The sequence below is a fragment of the Poeciliopsis prolifica genome, unplaced genomic scaffold, assembly GCF_027474105.1.
Source record: "Poeciliopsis prolifica strain line A6 unplaced genomic scaffold, Auburn_PproV2 SCAFFOLD002, whole genome shotgun sequence".
Taxonomy (NCBI): domain Eukaryota; kingdom Metazoa; phylum Chordata; class Actinopteri; order Cyprinodontiformes; family Poeciliidae; genus Poeciliopsis; species Poeciliopsis prolifica.
Window position 1 is genome coordinate 15,667,745 of NW_026562377.1, and position 12,200 is coordinate 15,679,944.

Below are 12,200 nucleotides of genomic sequence, written 5' to 3' on the forward strand. Positions count from 1 at the left end.
TATCGGCATGCCAATATGCATGCCAAAGCGTGCGTATTGATCGGAACCCAACATTCTGATGGTGTAAATTCGCAAGAATGCTAAAGTTAACCACAGGAGGCAAAACAATGCGCTGCTCTTCCTTGCATGGCAGGCCCCAACTAAACAGCTAAGAACAGAAGGACCTAAAGTAAAACAGAAACATGGCTGATTGAAATGGAAAAAATACTTTTAACAAGGACGGATCTTCTGAGCCCTGAGCGTGATTGCTTGCTGCAAGAATGAGAACAGGACATCATATCCTTCTGCACCCTGAGTTCTGCTCTGATCAGCTTCATGCAGTCTCTTTGCACTTTTCTAAACACTCCCACAAAGTCATACAGTCAGCTCTAAACGGCCGACCATCCAACAGGCTTCCTGCCTCAGAGTAAAAGAGTGTAAAACACTGGAAACTCACAACCTCTGTAATTAATAGTCAATTCTGTGCGGTCTCACAACACAAACTAAACAGTTCCTTTAGCCTCTTCCTCTTTGCATGCTTTGAGCATACATATCCCACAATCCACTCAAAATCATCTCACACGTCTTAAGATGTCAGCATACTATTGATTTTTGCAACTTATTTTGCACAGAGAAACATACAGTATTCCCACCACACTGATTTAATTAAAACCAGAATAATTAAAGCCAAATCCAGTTAACAAATGAACTATATATATATAGACATAGACATAGAGAGAGAGAGAGAGAGAGAGAGAGAGGGGCGGGTGAGAGAGAGATCCTGGCATTGTAGATACTAAAAGACAATATGCTAATATATTTAAAAAGTTTATTAAAAAACAAAACAAGATTAACATAAAGAAGACATTTAATAACTCGAAGGGAAACTTTCAAAGGCTTAGAGAATGACTGTTTAGATTTTGTTTAGCTGATATAACACCTAACTTTACCAAATATTAGGACTCTATTTTCTCAAAGTGTAAGCTCACAATTCTCTCCACATAATTAGGATTGTTTACATACTTGTCTTTGCAACTTTAGGAATACATTGGAAAAGAAGGAAATGCAAGAAGGGATGTCTTTCCAGGTCAGTCAGGTTCTGATGCCAGAAGACAGTCTTATTATAGGGCAGATGAGGGAGTATCTCCGGTGGGGTCACATGTTTGTTTTCTCTGAACCAGCTTGGCTTCTGCTCCAGGTCCTTTTGGCTCCGTCAGCTTTGTCTCCCTCAGCTGGAAGGATCATCAGCCTCGAGTCAAAGCAGTCTGGGGAGGTTACACTGAGGCAGGAAGGCTGTCGAATGGGCGGCCGTTCCTGTGTTGGAAATTTAGAGTGGGATTTTATGCACTCTAAAAACTATTGGCTGAAAGATTTTGAAATGCTGGAGTGACTAAAAACAACATGAGTGAATTTATTCCAAGTTATTCCAGCATTTGTTATGTCATGTGAGCACAAGTTCTTTCTTCTGTAAATTAGTCTTTATGTAGCAAGTAGTATTTGTGTTTTTTAGGGTCTCGCAGATTTCACTAGCTGGAAGCAGTTTGCTCAAGATTCACTGCTACCAAAATATTCTTGGTAAATGATTATTTTGGTTGTCTTAACCATTTTGAACCATTTTATGAGCTTGGTCTGGACTAGAAAAATGTGTTATGGAACCTGGAAAAGCATTTCCAACTGTCTAGTGAACTGTCGACATCTATTCGAGAATAAGTATGGTCAAGGTCAGTTTTTGTGTGTTTCTGCAGACTACAGCAAGAACAATCTTTTCTCAAATTCACCCTCTAATTTACATATTTAAGCAGTTATCGCAGTCAAAGTAGGAGCAACTCAATATAAATTATTAAAATGTCCATTTAGCGTAGTGTTGTATCCAGACCCTGTTAGTTTAACATTGTATGTTTAACATTGCATGAATAGCAGAGGCAACTTTTTTTTTTTTCCTGAACCAGCAGCAGTCCTCCTTCTTTTCAAAAGGTATGCTGCTGATGCAAAGAGCTTTTTTCAGGGGCCTGTAATCCTGCTTCAATCAGCTACTTTTCCTTTCCGTGTACAGATAAGCCCGCCATTTACGGCCCCCACTGCACTCCCGCACCCGGCTCTAATTAATATGCAGCAGATAAGTACTTGTCTGACAAAATTCATTCGTTTGACCTTCTGGGTTTTACACTAAACTGATTGCCGTCGTTGCAAGTTCACCCCGAGTTGAGAGTTCTCTGGAGTTTCTGCTGCAAGACGGGGCTTTTATTTTTCTCCGAGAGGCTTAATTTGGACACTTGCACTTTCTGCACTTCTATCTCTCCCTCTTCTAAATTGTCTTCTGACTTTCATTCAGTAGTCTCTGTTTCTTAATTGCCCCTAATTGCTTAATTACAATTTCAAATGAACAATTCTGGAGGTCAGAGCGGGTTGCTAATTGAAGCATCAATCACAGTGGTGGGGCCTTCAGAACCGTCTCGGTTTGATTGACAGAGCATTAACTAAGCAATGTAGTAGACTTGGACATGACATTGTCGGTGCTCTATGGCTGTTACTGCAGATCCTCTGATGTCCTTCAAGGAGACCTTCACAGCTTCATGGGAAAGCTTGCAGGGTTGGGATCAGGATTACGTTCCAGAAAGTGAAGGCTCATGTGCCTAACCTTGTATTTTTCAGTGCTTTGTTTAAAGACACAATCTGACATCCAAAAATGTGCACTGAGAATGAAAGCAAAGCTGGGTGGTGAAGTATGTACTCCCGCAAAACAGTTTTTAAGAAGACCCCTGCAGAGAAAACTGTCTTCTAGCTTGAAGACGAGAAGACTAGAAGAATTGTGCCTCGTCAACCAGAGGCACAGGAATTAAAATTTTTCTGCTGAAGTTGGTGAAAATTCTGGTGGACAAGAAGCTTTTGACAAATTTTGAATCTTCTAAGTTGTGAAACGTTCAGCACCATGGGTTTTAGCCACAGTTTAATCCATAGTGTTTGTCAGCCCGTCCTTTGCAGCCAAAACAGCTTAAACTCTTCCGCAGATTGTGTTGAACGTCTGAACACATCCTTTACCTTACAGTGGGATAATAATGTCACTCCTCCTAGTGTGTTCTTTGATCATGTGCCTGTCCACCTTTCTTTAACCCAGCCCTCTATTGTTGCCTCCGTTTTAAATTTCCCGTACCTCCACCTGAGGGGGAGCCCTCAGTGATTATTAGCCTTGTTGAGACCCTGCTGGTTGGATCTTTTGCTCTCCTCCCTTTTTTTCTTTCTCTAATAAACCTGAACTGCTCTACCTGTCTTTCCCATCTTCCTACATCTTGTCTTTTCTTTTTCTGCTCCCTCTCAGTTTTATTCATTTTTTTAAAAATAATTTACCTTTTTGTCTCATGTTATTTTTCTCCTCTCTACCTCACATCACCACTGCTGCTCACTTGGCTGCATTAAGCTTTTGTCCCCTCCTCCTGTTCTCTCGCTTTCATTCTCTTTCTCTTTTTGTTTTTCTGTTGTTTCTCCTCACCTAACCACCTCCCAACCCTCTCCTCACCCAACCCCGCCTTCTCCGGCTGCTGTTCCTCTCCTCTGGGGCTCCATCCATCAGGTTGTCGGGGGCTGCTAGCGGCCGACTCCCAGCCACCATATTTCACCGCCAGCCAGCCAAGCAGCTGACAGCACAGCCACCGCCAGGAAATTGCTTTGGCTGTGAGCAGAATTTCAAACACAGCCACACTGCGTCGCCTGGGCCGCCCAAGCATCACTTCCCTCTTTCTGTCTCACCCCTGCCAGTCTCTGCGCACACATCATTGTTTCTCTCTCTCCTTCTTTCTCTCATTTCCTCCCCTCTCTCTCTCTCTCTGTTTGTCTTCATATACTTATTGCCTCCTTTCTCCCTCTCTTCGTCGCCCACCTTCTTTTTCTGTAAGCTCTTCAATCCCTCCTGTGTTACTTCACAAATACACGTAACTACAAGCATATGCATCGTTTTCCCTTTTATCCTTTTTTTTCTTTTTCTCTCTCTGCTTCCATCCCACTATCTTTTTCTCTCCTTTTTTTCTCCTCACATTTCTCCCTCTCCTCCTGTTTATGACCCGCAGGGAACAAGTTGTGGAGCTGAATCTCTAATGAGCGGAGAGGGAAGAAGATAAAAGAGGGAAAGGAAGAAGAGCAAAGGGATAAAACCGGGAGAGAGGCAACACAGTGATAAGATAGAGAGAGCAGGCAAGGGCTATGGATGCTGGTGGGTGTTAGTCTGCTGCTGAGGGTCAGAAGGTGTGGCGGGGTGTGTTGGTGTGTGAGGTCGTCTCAAAATAATTTAACACATCAATTGTACTAACCTTGACTTGCTTACTTCATTTGATTTTGTGATTGAGGTGAAGGGATATTGGACCAGGAGTAAACATTCATTTATATTGTATGTTCACCATAGTTGGCCAAGTCAAACCTGAGATGGAGAAAGGTTAATGCTTAACTCTCTATTTTAGATCACAGGGTTTCTAAGGCAGACATATTTTTGCACTTTTATGAATGGTTATGTATCTATGAGTGAGCAACAGACCCATAATTTCCTCTGAATTAATAAAGCACCATCTCACCTGACATTTTATTTAATTAGCTATCTCTGTTTTTAACCCTCTCCTGTCCTGGTGTAGTTTCAGACAGTGCACTTTATTAAGTTATTTACATAAAAAGCAAATGTTGACTTAAGAGGTTTATCTAATTTTGAGGCGTACAAAGGCTCTTAAAAGTTTGCACACCCCTATAAAAATGCCATTTTGTTGTGATTTAATGAAATGAGATCATGATACATTTTTTAAAACATTTTTTCATACTTAATGGCATTTATACTCTGTATTAAACTAGAAAGCAAGTAAGGAAATAAATTAAATTAAATCCTTCAACAACCTGGTTGTATAAGTGTGCACACTCTTACATTGATACTTGAAGCACATCATAAATTAATTTTATTATTTTATTTTCTTTGGTAACCACTTAAAACTAACTATAGATAATCTAATTATTATTAAATGAAGTTCAGCAGCCCTTTAGGTAAAGCCACAGTTTGCAAAGATTACAACATGATGTAGGCATCATGATGTGTCGCTGATGTTGGCCCACAGCTTGAGGCAGGAAGCCATTAATTAACAAAATCCTTTCTGGAAAACCTTGTTTTGCATTTACTGTGTCTTTCTTGTTTGTTTGCTTATGTTTTGGTTGATCTGTAACATTTGAGTGCAACAAAAAAGTAAAAATTCAACAATTCTCTAAAGAGGCAAATGCTTTTTGCAGATACAAGAAATTTCATTGACTAAGTTTCAAGCAATTATAAGGTGAAATACAATGGATTATCACAGAAGCACAAATTATTATGACTAAAATTGTTACTAAAACAAATGATAAGATGTTCAACAAAACAAATAGGAGGACAAAACAAACATAAGATAGAATAAATTGTAATATAATCAGTACCTTAATCAGGGTTGTCTTTAGTGACTAAATGAATAAATCCCCCATTTTAACATCACAATGTGCCTGTTTTCTTTTATTTAAATTAAGCTGAAGAGTTAAGGTTTGGTTTGTCTGAAGCCCCATAGCAAGATCATTTTGTCCTAGTGTTTGAATGCTTTTTTGCTCCCACAAATATTTAGAACATTTCTTCTCTGGCTATTAAACTTAAGCTGATAATTCATGTTCTTTCTCTTTCAGTAATTTCTACAATAAAAAAAATGAAGGCTCAAAAATTCCAACTGTGAACAAGTAATGCAGAAATCTCAAATGAAACATGTGTAACGCTGACATTAACATTAATGCTGGATCTTTAGTTTGATTTCAACAGCTGACAGAAAAATATGTGAGCCTTTTTTTAATTAGGTCTAAAAAAACCTAAACTATTTCTTTTTTATATCAGTGTAAGTTGGATACTTGTTGCTCATTTGTTTTTGTTTTTTTGTTTGTTTGTTTTTTTTAAGTTCTCTTTAGAATTAGCGTCTGAATTTTTTATCAAAAGGTTGTGAGATCTCAACAAATCCATCTGTGCAGAGTTTACAATTGAAAATGAATTCAGAATCAACTAATAAATGACTTTGGTGGATGTAATGAATCTCGGGTGTCCAGATGTGTGTTTGTGTTTGTACCATATTGCACTCACCTCTCCGAGCCATGTACTTATTTACGGTTTGCCCTTCAGAAGGACAGCATGATTGAAGTTATGCCTGGGTGGCTATCTCCTTTCATGTAGGGCTCTAATCTCAGTCCACAGTGTCCAGAGTGGTCATTGCATTCCCATGGGTCAAAGTTTTTCCCAGGGGAAAAAAATCTGTTGTGTGCCATTGCTCATTGATAGAAAACTATTCCAACAAACCCTCTGCTCTTTTGTCTGTTTCTCTTTCCACTTTTTCTCCGTTAAGAGTGTTAGCTTGGAGTTCTACATCGACATCCATTCCCACTCCACCATGCTAAATGGCTTCATGTATGGAAATGTGTTTGAGGACGAGGAACGTGTTCAGAGACAGGCCGTCTTCCCCCGACTGCTGTGCCAAAATGCGCCGGACTTCTCCTTTGTAAGTCAGACTCACACAGAGACACACAGACACCAGAGTGAGGACTCAGAACCCAGAACTTCTACTACTTTGCTTAACAGCGTGAAATAGTCTTATCTCAGCAAGTCCTGGTGAAGTGGTGTTCAGAGAGGCACTGAACTGCTGCACTCTAAGTGGCAGACACTTGGGAGCATAGTTTGGACTGCCTATCTTTGAAGTGTGGCTGCATGCATCCAAGGTAGGTGTTGATGAGAAGAAAACATTATGCTTCAAGAGTGTTAGAAAAAAACCCATACAGACAATAGAGACATTTCCGAAACCTGCAGACATCCAAACGGGAAGTTTGTTTACTGAAGAGGATAAATGAAAAGGGAATACTTAAAGATGTTCCTTTGGATCCCAGAACAGAAGTGAGATGTGAAAATGTGACAAATAACAATAAATGCAAATATATACGTACAGCTCTGGAAACAATTAAGAGACCACCGCACTGAACCTCACAGATATTCTCACTGATTTCTGAACTATTCCTGAATTAAAACATTAGTATTGCTGTTTCTAAATTAATATGAACTCATTTTATTTGTATTATTTGAGGTCTGAAAGCTGTGCAGCTTTTTTTGTTATTTTGACTATTTCTCATTTTCTGCAAATAAATAGTTAACTTTTTGCTTAGAATTTCGGGGACATTTTGTCAGCAGTTCATAGACTAAAAGAACAATGATCATTTTACTCAAACACATACCAATAAAGAGTAAAATCAGAGAACTGATAATTTTGCAGTGGTCTCTTAATTTTTCCCAGACAAATAGATAGATGGATAGGAGGCTGTAAAGTGAAACTGAGAGATTTTCACAATTCTTCATCCATACAAATCAACATTCTTACGTTGTTTACGAGATCCACACATTGACACAATCCCAACTCACAAGCTTGTAATTTTTTTTTTCCTGTACTCATAACTTGGTTTTTATAAAGACAAACACCATCAACTGTGAGACCTTCTGCTGACCTTTTCTGATTACATCCAATTAATTCAGTTAAGTTCAGGTAGACTCCAATCACGACGTAGAAGCCTCTCAAGGATCTCTTCTAGCTGTGGGATGCTCCACCACCTAATTGTGAATGTCATAACAAAGACTGTGGACACTTATGTTAATCGAATACTTCACTCCTTGGGTTTTTAATTAATTAACAAAACACTCCAACACCTTTGTCATTTTGTCCTTTCAAAGAACGGTCTGTATGCAGATTAGAAAAAAGAAAAAATCTATGAATGTCAAAAACTCTAAAGGACTTAAACACTCTCCCAGTTTTCTGTGCAGGAAAGAAGAAGGTCAAACTGCAAGTTTTTGACTGCAAGTGGATGGTTACACTATCCACTTGCTGAATCTTGACTTATATGGACAAAGAATTATAAATATCTCTCAGTTTCACCATACAGACTCCTTTTCAAAGAAATATTCATCTCCTGCTTCCTTGCTGAACTTTATTTGCTTAGTGATGTTGACACAGAGCAACTTGAATATATAACACGAACTGATCGTTAGACATCCCGGTTTGTCGATACAATAAAGAAAACGTTACTTATTATTTGTGTCTGTACGGTGGTTTGTTACGCACAGTGAGCAAAGCTCAGTTTCAAGAGAAGGTCTTTCTGTACCCAGGATGCCTTGTGTGACAGCTGGCCCAGGGGTCATCTCCCTGCCTGCACCATTGTCCCTATGCCCATTCAGCACTACCTTAAAGCCCAGCCCAGCGCAGCAGCAGCACAACACAATCACGGCAAACTCCCACCGGTGGCCGGCGAGTCTGCATTTCAGCAAGTCCACTCTCGCTGCTGTGAATTCACAGTGAATGGAAAGTTTTTCCACACTCCTCCCCAGACGGCGTCAAATTGTGTGTTATAGCTGACACGCTCAGAGCTGAAATAGATTTTTCTTTGCCCATTTACAGCCTGGGTTTGTAATGACATTGTGTAAATCTGCTGAAATGAACTCCCTTTTGCACGTTGCTCTGAGAGAGAAATCCCAGGACATAAACACATTTTTACTAATGAGACATGCCAGTCAATACTTATCATAGCTATTATATTTCTTTGCTTTGCGTCAAGCCAATACAGTCTCATAAATAAATATTTTGACAGTGTCTGTAGTTTTTATGTGTTTGAAATACTGCAGGAATATTGCATTTTGTTTTGTGGAATGCTCTGCTTCCAAACCGACTGAGATAGGGCTTTGTGACGGCCGCTCTGAAACATTGACTTTGTTGTCCTTAAGCCACTTTGCTACGAATTAGCTGGAATGATTAGTCATTGTCCATTTGAGAGATCAATTTGTGCCCAAGCTTTAAATTCCTGGCTGATGATTTGAGATATTTATCCACTATTTCCACATAATAAACAATTCCAAAAATCAGTTAGCACACTGAGTTTATGCAATCTGTTTATTTAAACAAAGCAAGTCTAAGTACACTTTTTGAACATCCATTGATTGAACAATCTCTTTGAGATGTGAAAATGAGATCATTTTCAGGAGAAGAGCAGATTGATCACAGGAAATGAAGCAAACAAGTATCCTCATAACAATGTTTAGTGGTAATATAGTATTTTATAAGATCTGATTAGATTAAGAGATTTTGTGGAACCAGAGTATAGCAGCTGTCTGTCATATTCAGGTTTATGGCCATTTTCCATTGACTTTACTTTTCAAAAACAGCAGCTCCATCCACTTTTATGTATCATCAATGCATAAAATTGGCACATTAAATTGAGCTTATAACAATGCTCTTCCTATAAAGGTCTGTTACACAGACATGTCATCTGCGATTATATGAGCAAATAGAGCATGATTGTCCATTGATCCAGTAATCACTCTGATTACTTCTTCCTAAGCATTCAGTGAGTTTATTACAGCCATCTGAACTTTTCCAACTTCCCTCTTCTGCAGATACTTTGCTGTCTGTAATTTAAATATTTCGTTCCCTTTCTGACCGGTTGTGTATGACTCAATACATTCCTGCAAACTTGTTAGCAAACACTTATCTAATAAAACATCCTGCAGACTCTGAACAGCATTCTTGGTCTTCCTTGAATCCTTAGATATGCATATCTGGCTCATTACCTGCTAAATGTACCCATGTGTTTGCAAACTGCATGCTAAATTGGCTGTTTGGTGACTGGCAGGTGGCATTAGGTTGCTTTCTAGAGCGCCGTTTGCTGAAAAACAATGCAGATGAAAGAGGCGAGAGTGAAAACCAACAACAAAGTGACAGACCACTGGGTAAAAACACCAAGCTTACAAAGACTGTGAAGCTCAGTAGTTTGGCGTATTGCAAAATGAACTAAACATTTTATTGTAGTCAGGAATAATGCAAAACCATAAATTACACTGGACTGATGTCCCAATAAAGCAATCTTGAATAAATTTTTATGCAAATGCTCTCTTCTCTTTTCTGTATCATTCAGCTATGAAGACTGTGATGACCTTAAAAACTTTCTTTTGTGTCTGGTCTTTGTTGATTTGACAATATGCTTTGCATCACGACCTGACTGAAAAGCCAAGTGATGACTCATTTGTGGTTTTCTGGCAGAGTTCAGTGGATTCCTATGTAAAATGTCCTGATATCGCAAACAATTCAGGAACCCAAACAATCAAACAAGGTCCTCTTGCGCTATAGTATCAAAACAGGTTCACAGCACAGAAAGCCTCCACCATGCAGCGTTCATAGTACAGATAGAAATACTACGACCATCTTTAATCTTTGCAGATCTCCTTCACAATCCTCCTCACTATGTGAGTGGTGGCAAACTAAATATTAGTCCTCTAGCAGTGACTTTGTGTCATTTCTCAGGTGAACATAAAGTTATGTATTACCAAATTAAAGTTCCTACTTACCCTAACTTAAATCTCAACTTCGCCACTGTTGAATTTGCTTAAAACAGTTACTTTTTATATGTATTTATTTTTATTCATTCTTTTCTTTGCAGGATAAATGTTGTCAATTTAAACTAGGGATTTTCGGAAAATTTCAGTGTGAAGTTATGCATCTTGGAATAAAAGATTAATTAATTTTAAGGCTTTTTACACATTTTTACCAGAGGTGCCAATAAATGTGTGTTTAATTAGCAGTTCTTACAGAAATAGCAACTGTCTCACCGACTTGTCTGTGTGACTCCTGCTGTAATATAGTTAGCATCCACTATTACTCTTCTGACTCAGAGTTTTATGGCTATGGGGCTGTAAATTATATTTTATGTTAATTGTGTATTCTTTGTGCACCTTACTTTGCAAATCATATTGCTTTACACTTGTACTTGGAGGGTAGTAGGTGAATGAGGCTGTGGTAAATGCACGTCTATAGGTGACACTTCAGAATCTGTAATTTGGATAAGATGGACTAATATTAAAACTTTGTTAGAAAAATGTATGATTTTTTTTTTTTGTTATAGCTGTCCAAAATAAGAACTAATCCAATAGATTTAGATTTTGTAACTATAAATATTAGTTAACTTCACAGATCTTTAATTGAGGTGAGTGTTCACCCCACATCTCAAGAGGTTTTGTATTTACCTCACCTACATTTTATTTCTTATTCTTTGTTGGGGTTTTTTTCAGTCAAACACTTCATTTAACCGGGACAAGGTGAAGGCCGGTACCGGGAGGCGCTTCCTCGGTGGTCTTCTTGATGATACTTCCTATTGCTACACTCTGGAGGTGTCCTTCTACGGCTACATGACGTCTGTCGGCACCGCCGCTGTTCCATACTCTGAGGAGATTTGTATCCTTCACATGTGATCCGTGAGGCTGAAAATGCAGCGTACAACAACAACTGTCTGACGTTATTTGTTCTCTCTTCTCATCTGACACGCACTCTGGCAATAATCAAGATGCTGGAATTATTATTTTAATGTTTTAATTGGGAGTGGGAGCATGAATTTGTGGCTCTGCATGACAAGTTGTTTGTACTTGCTTGAGAAGCAAGTTGCTCTTTTGTTGCGACAGATGTGCAGTGACAGAACGCGGATGATATCTGCATCTATTGATTTCATTTACAAAAAAGAAAAAAAAAGAAGAGCTTGTGTCGGCATGTGTGGTGCTGCGTGTGTGCACGGCTGAAGCTGTCGCTGGAATAAACAGTCGAACAAACAATGCTCCCAGCAGCTTCAAGCCCTCACACACAAACACGCATGGATTTTCAGCACTGGAGCCGAAGGTCACAGGTGCCTTAATGGAGCCCGATAGGAAGGAAGTTTTCCTTCATCTGACCTTCTCAGAGGCGAGGACCTCCTGAGAGCGGGCCGATAGTGCTGCGATCTTACCGATAGAGTGATCGAGAAGAAGGGGGAAGAGATTTTGAAAGCGACAAGGATCCTACTTATGAAGAGTATGTGCTCTCATGCACTTGCGTTGCAGGTGGAGGGGCAGCTTAGTATTAGCGCAGCCCTGGTGCCCTCTAGTGCCAAGTACTGGCACTAGAGGGCACTTCTTCAGTGAAGATGTGGTGCGATTAATTAGCACACAAGTCGAGAGCAATACAAAGATCATTCCAAAAAATTGAATGACTATTTTGGATCTGATTACTAATGCAGTTTACAATCATTTCAACAGTCATCTCACTAATATATTTTAGTTTTTAACTAAATGAAGGAATGAAAAACGTCAGGTAAACATGAAGTCTCATTACCCAAATAAAACAAAAAAACTAAGAATGAAAATT

General features: G+C 39.1%; 1 protein-coding gene across 3 annotated transcripts in view; it reads left to right on the forward strand.

Moving 5' to 3' along the window:
• Window positions 1-12,200, forward strand: part of agbl4 (AGBL carboxypeptidase 4) — a 292,812-nt gene that overhangs the window by 268,626 nt on the left and 11,986 nt on the right. The window contains exons 10-12 of one of the 3 annotated variants that reach the window (XM_055049065.1): window positions 6,351-6,503; window positions 11,099-11,261; window positions 11,758-11,861. In XM_055049065.1, the coding sequence (XP_054905040.1) occupies window positions 6,351-6,503; window positions 11,099-11,261; window positions 11,758-11,759 (318 nt within the window). In that variant the 3' untranslated portion in view covers window positions 11,760-11,861. Of the gene's footprint in view, window positions 1-6,350; window positions 6,504-8,149; window positions 9,553-11,098; window positions 11,262-11,757; window positions 11,862-12,200 lie in introns of those variants that run through there. The other 2 variants (XM_055049048.1, XM_055049056.1) reach the window with 2 other exon arrangements.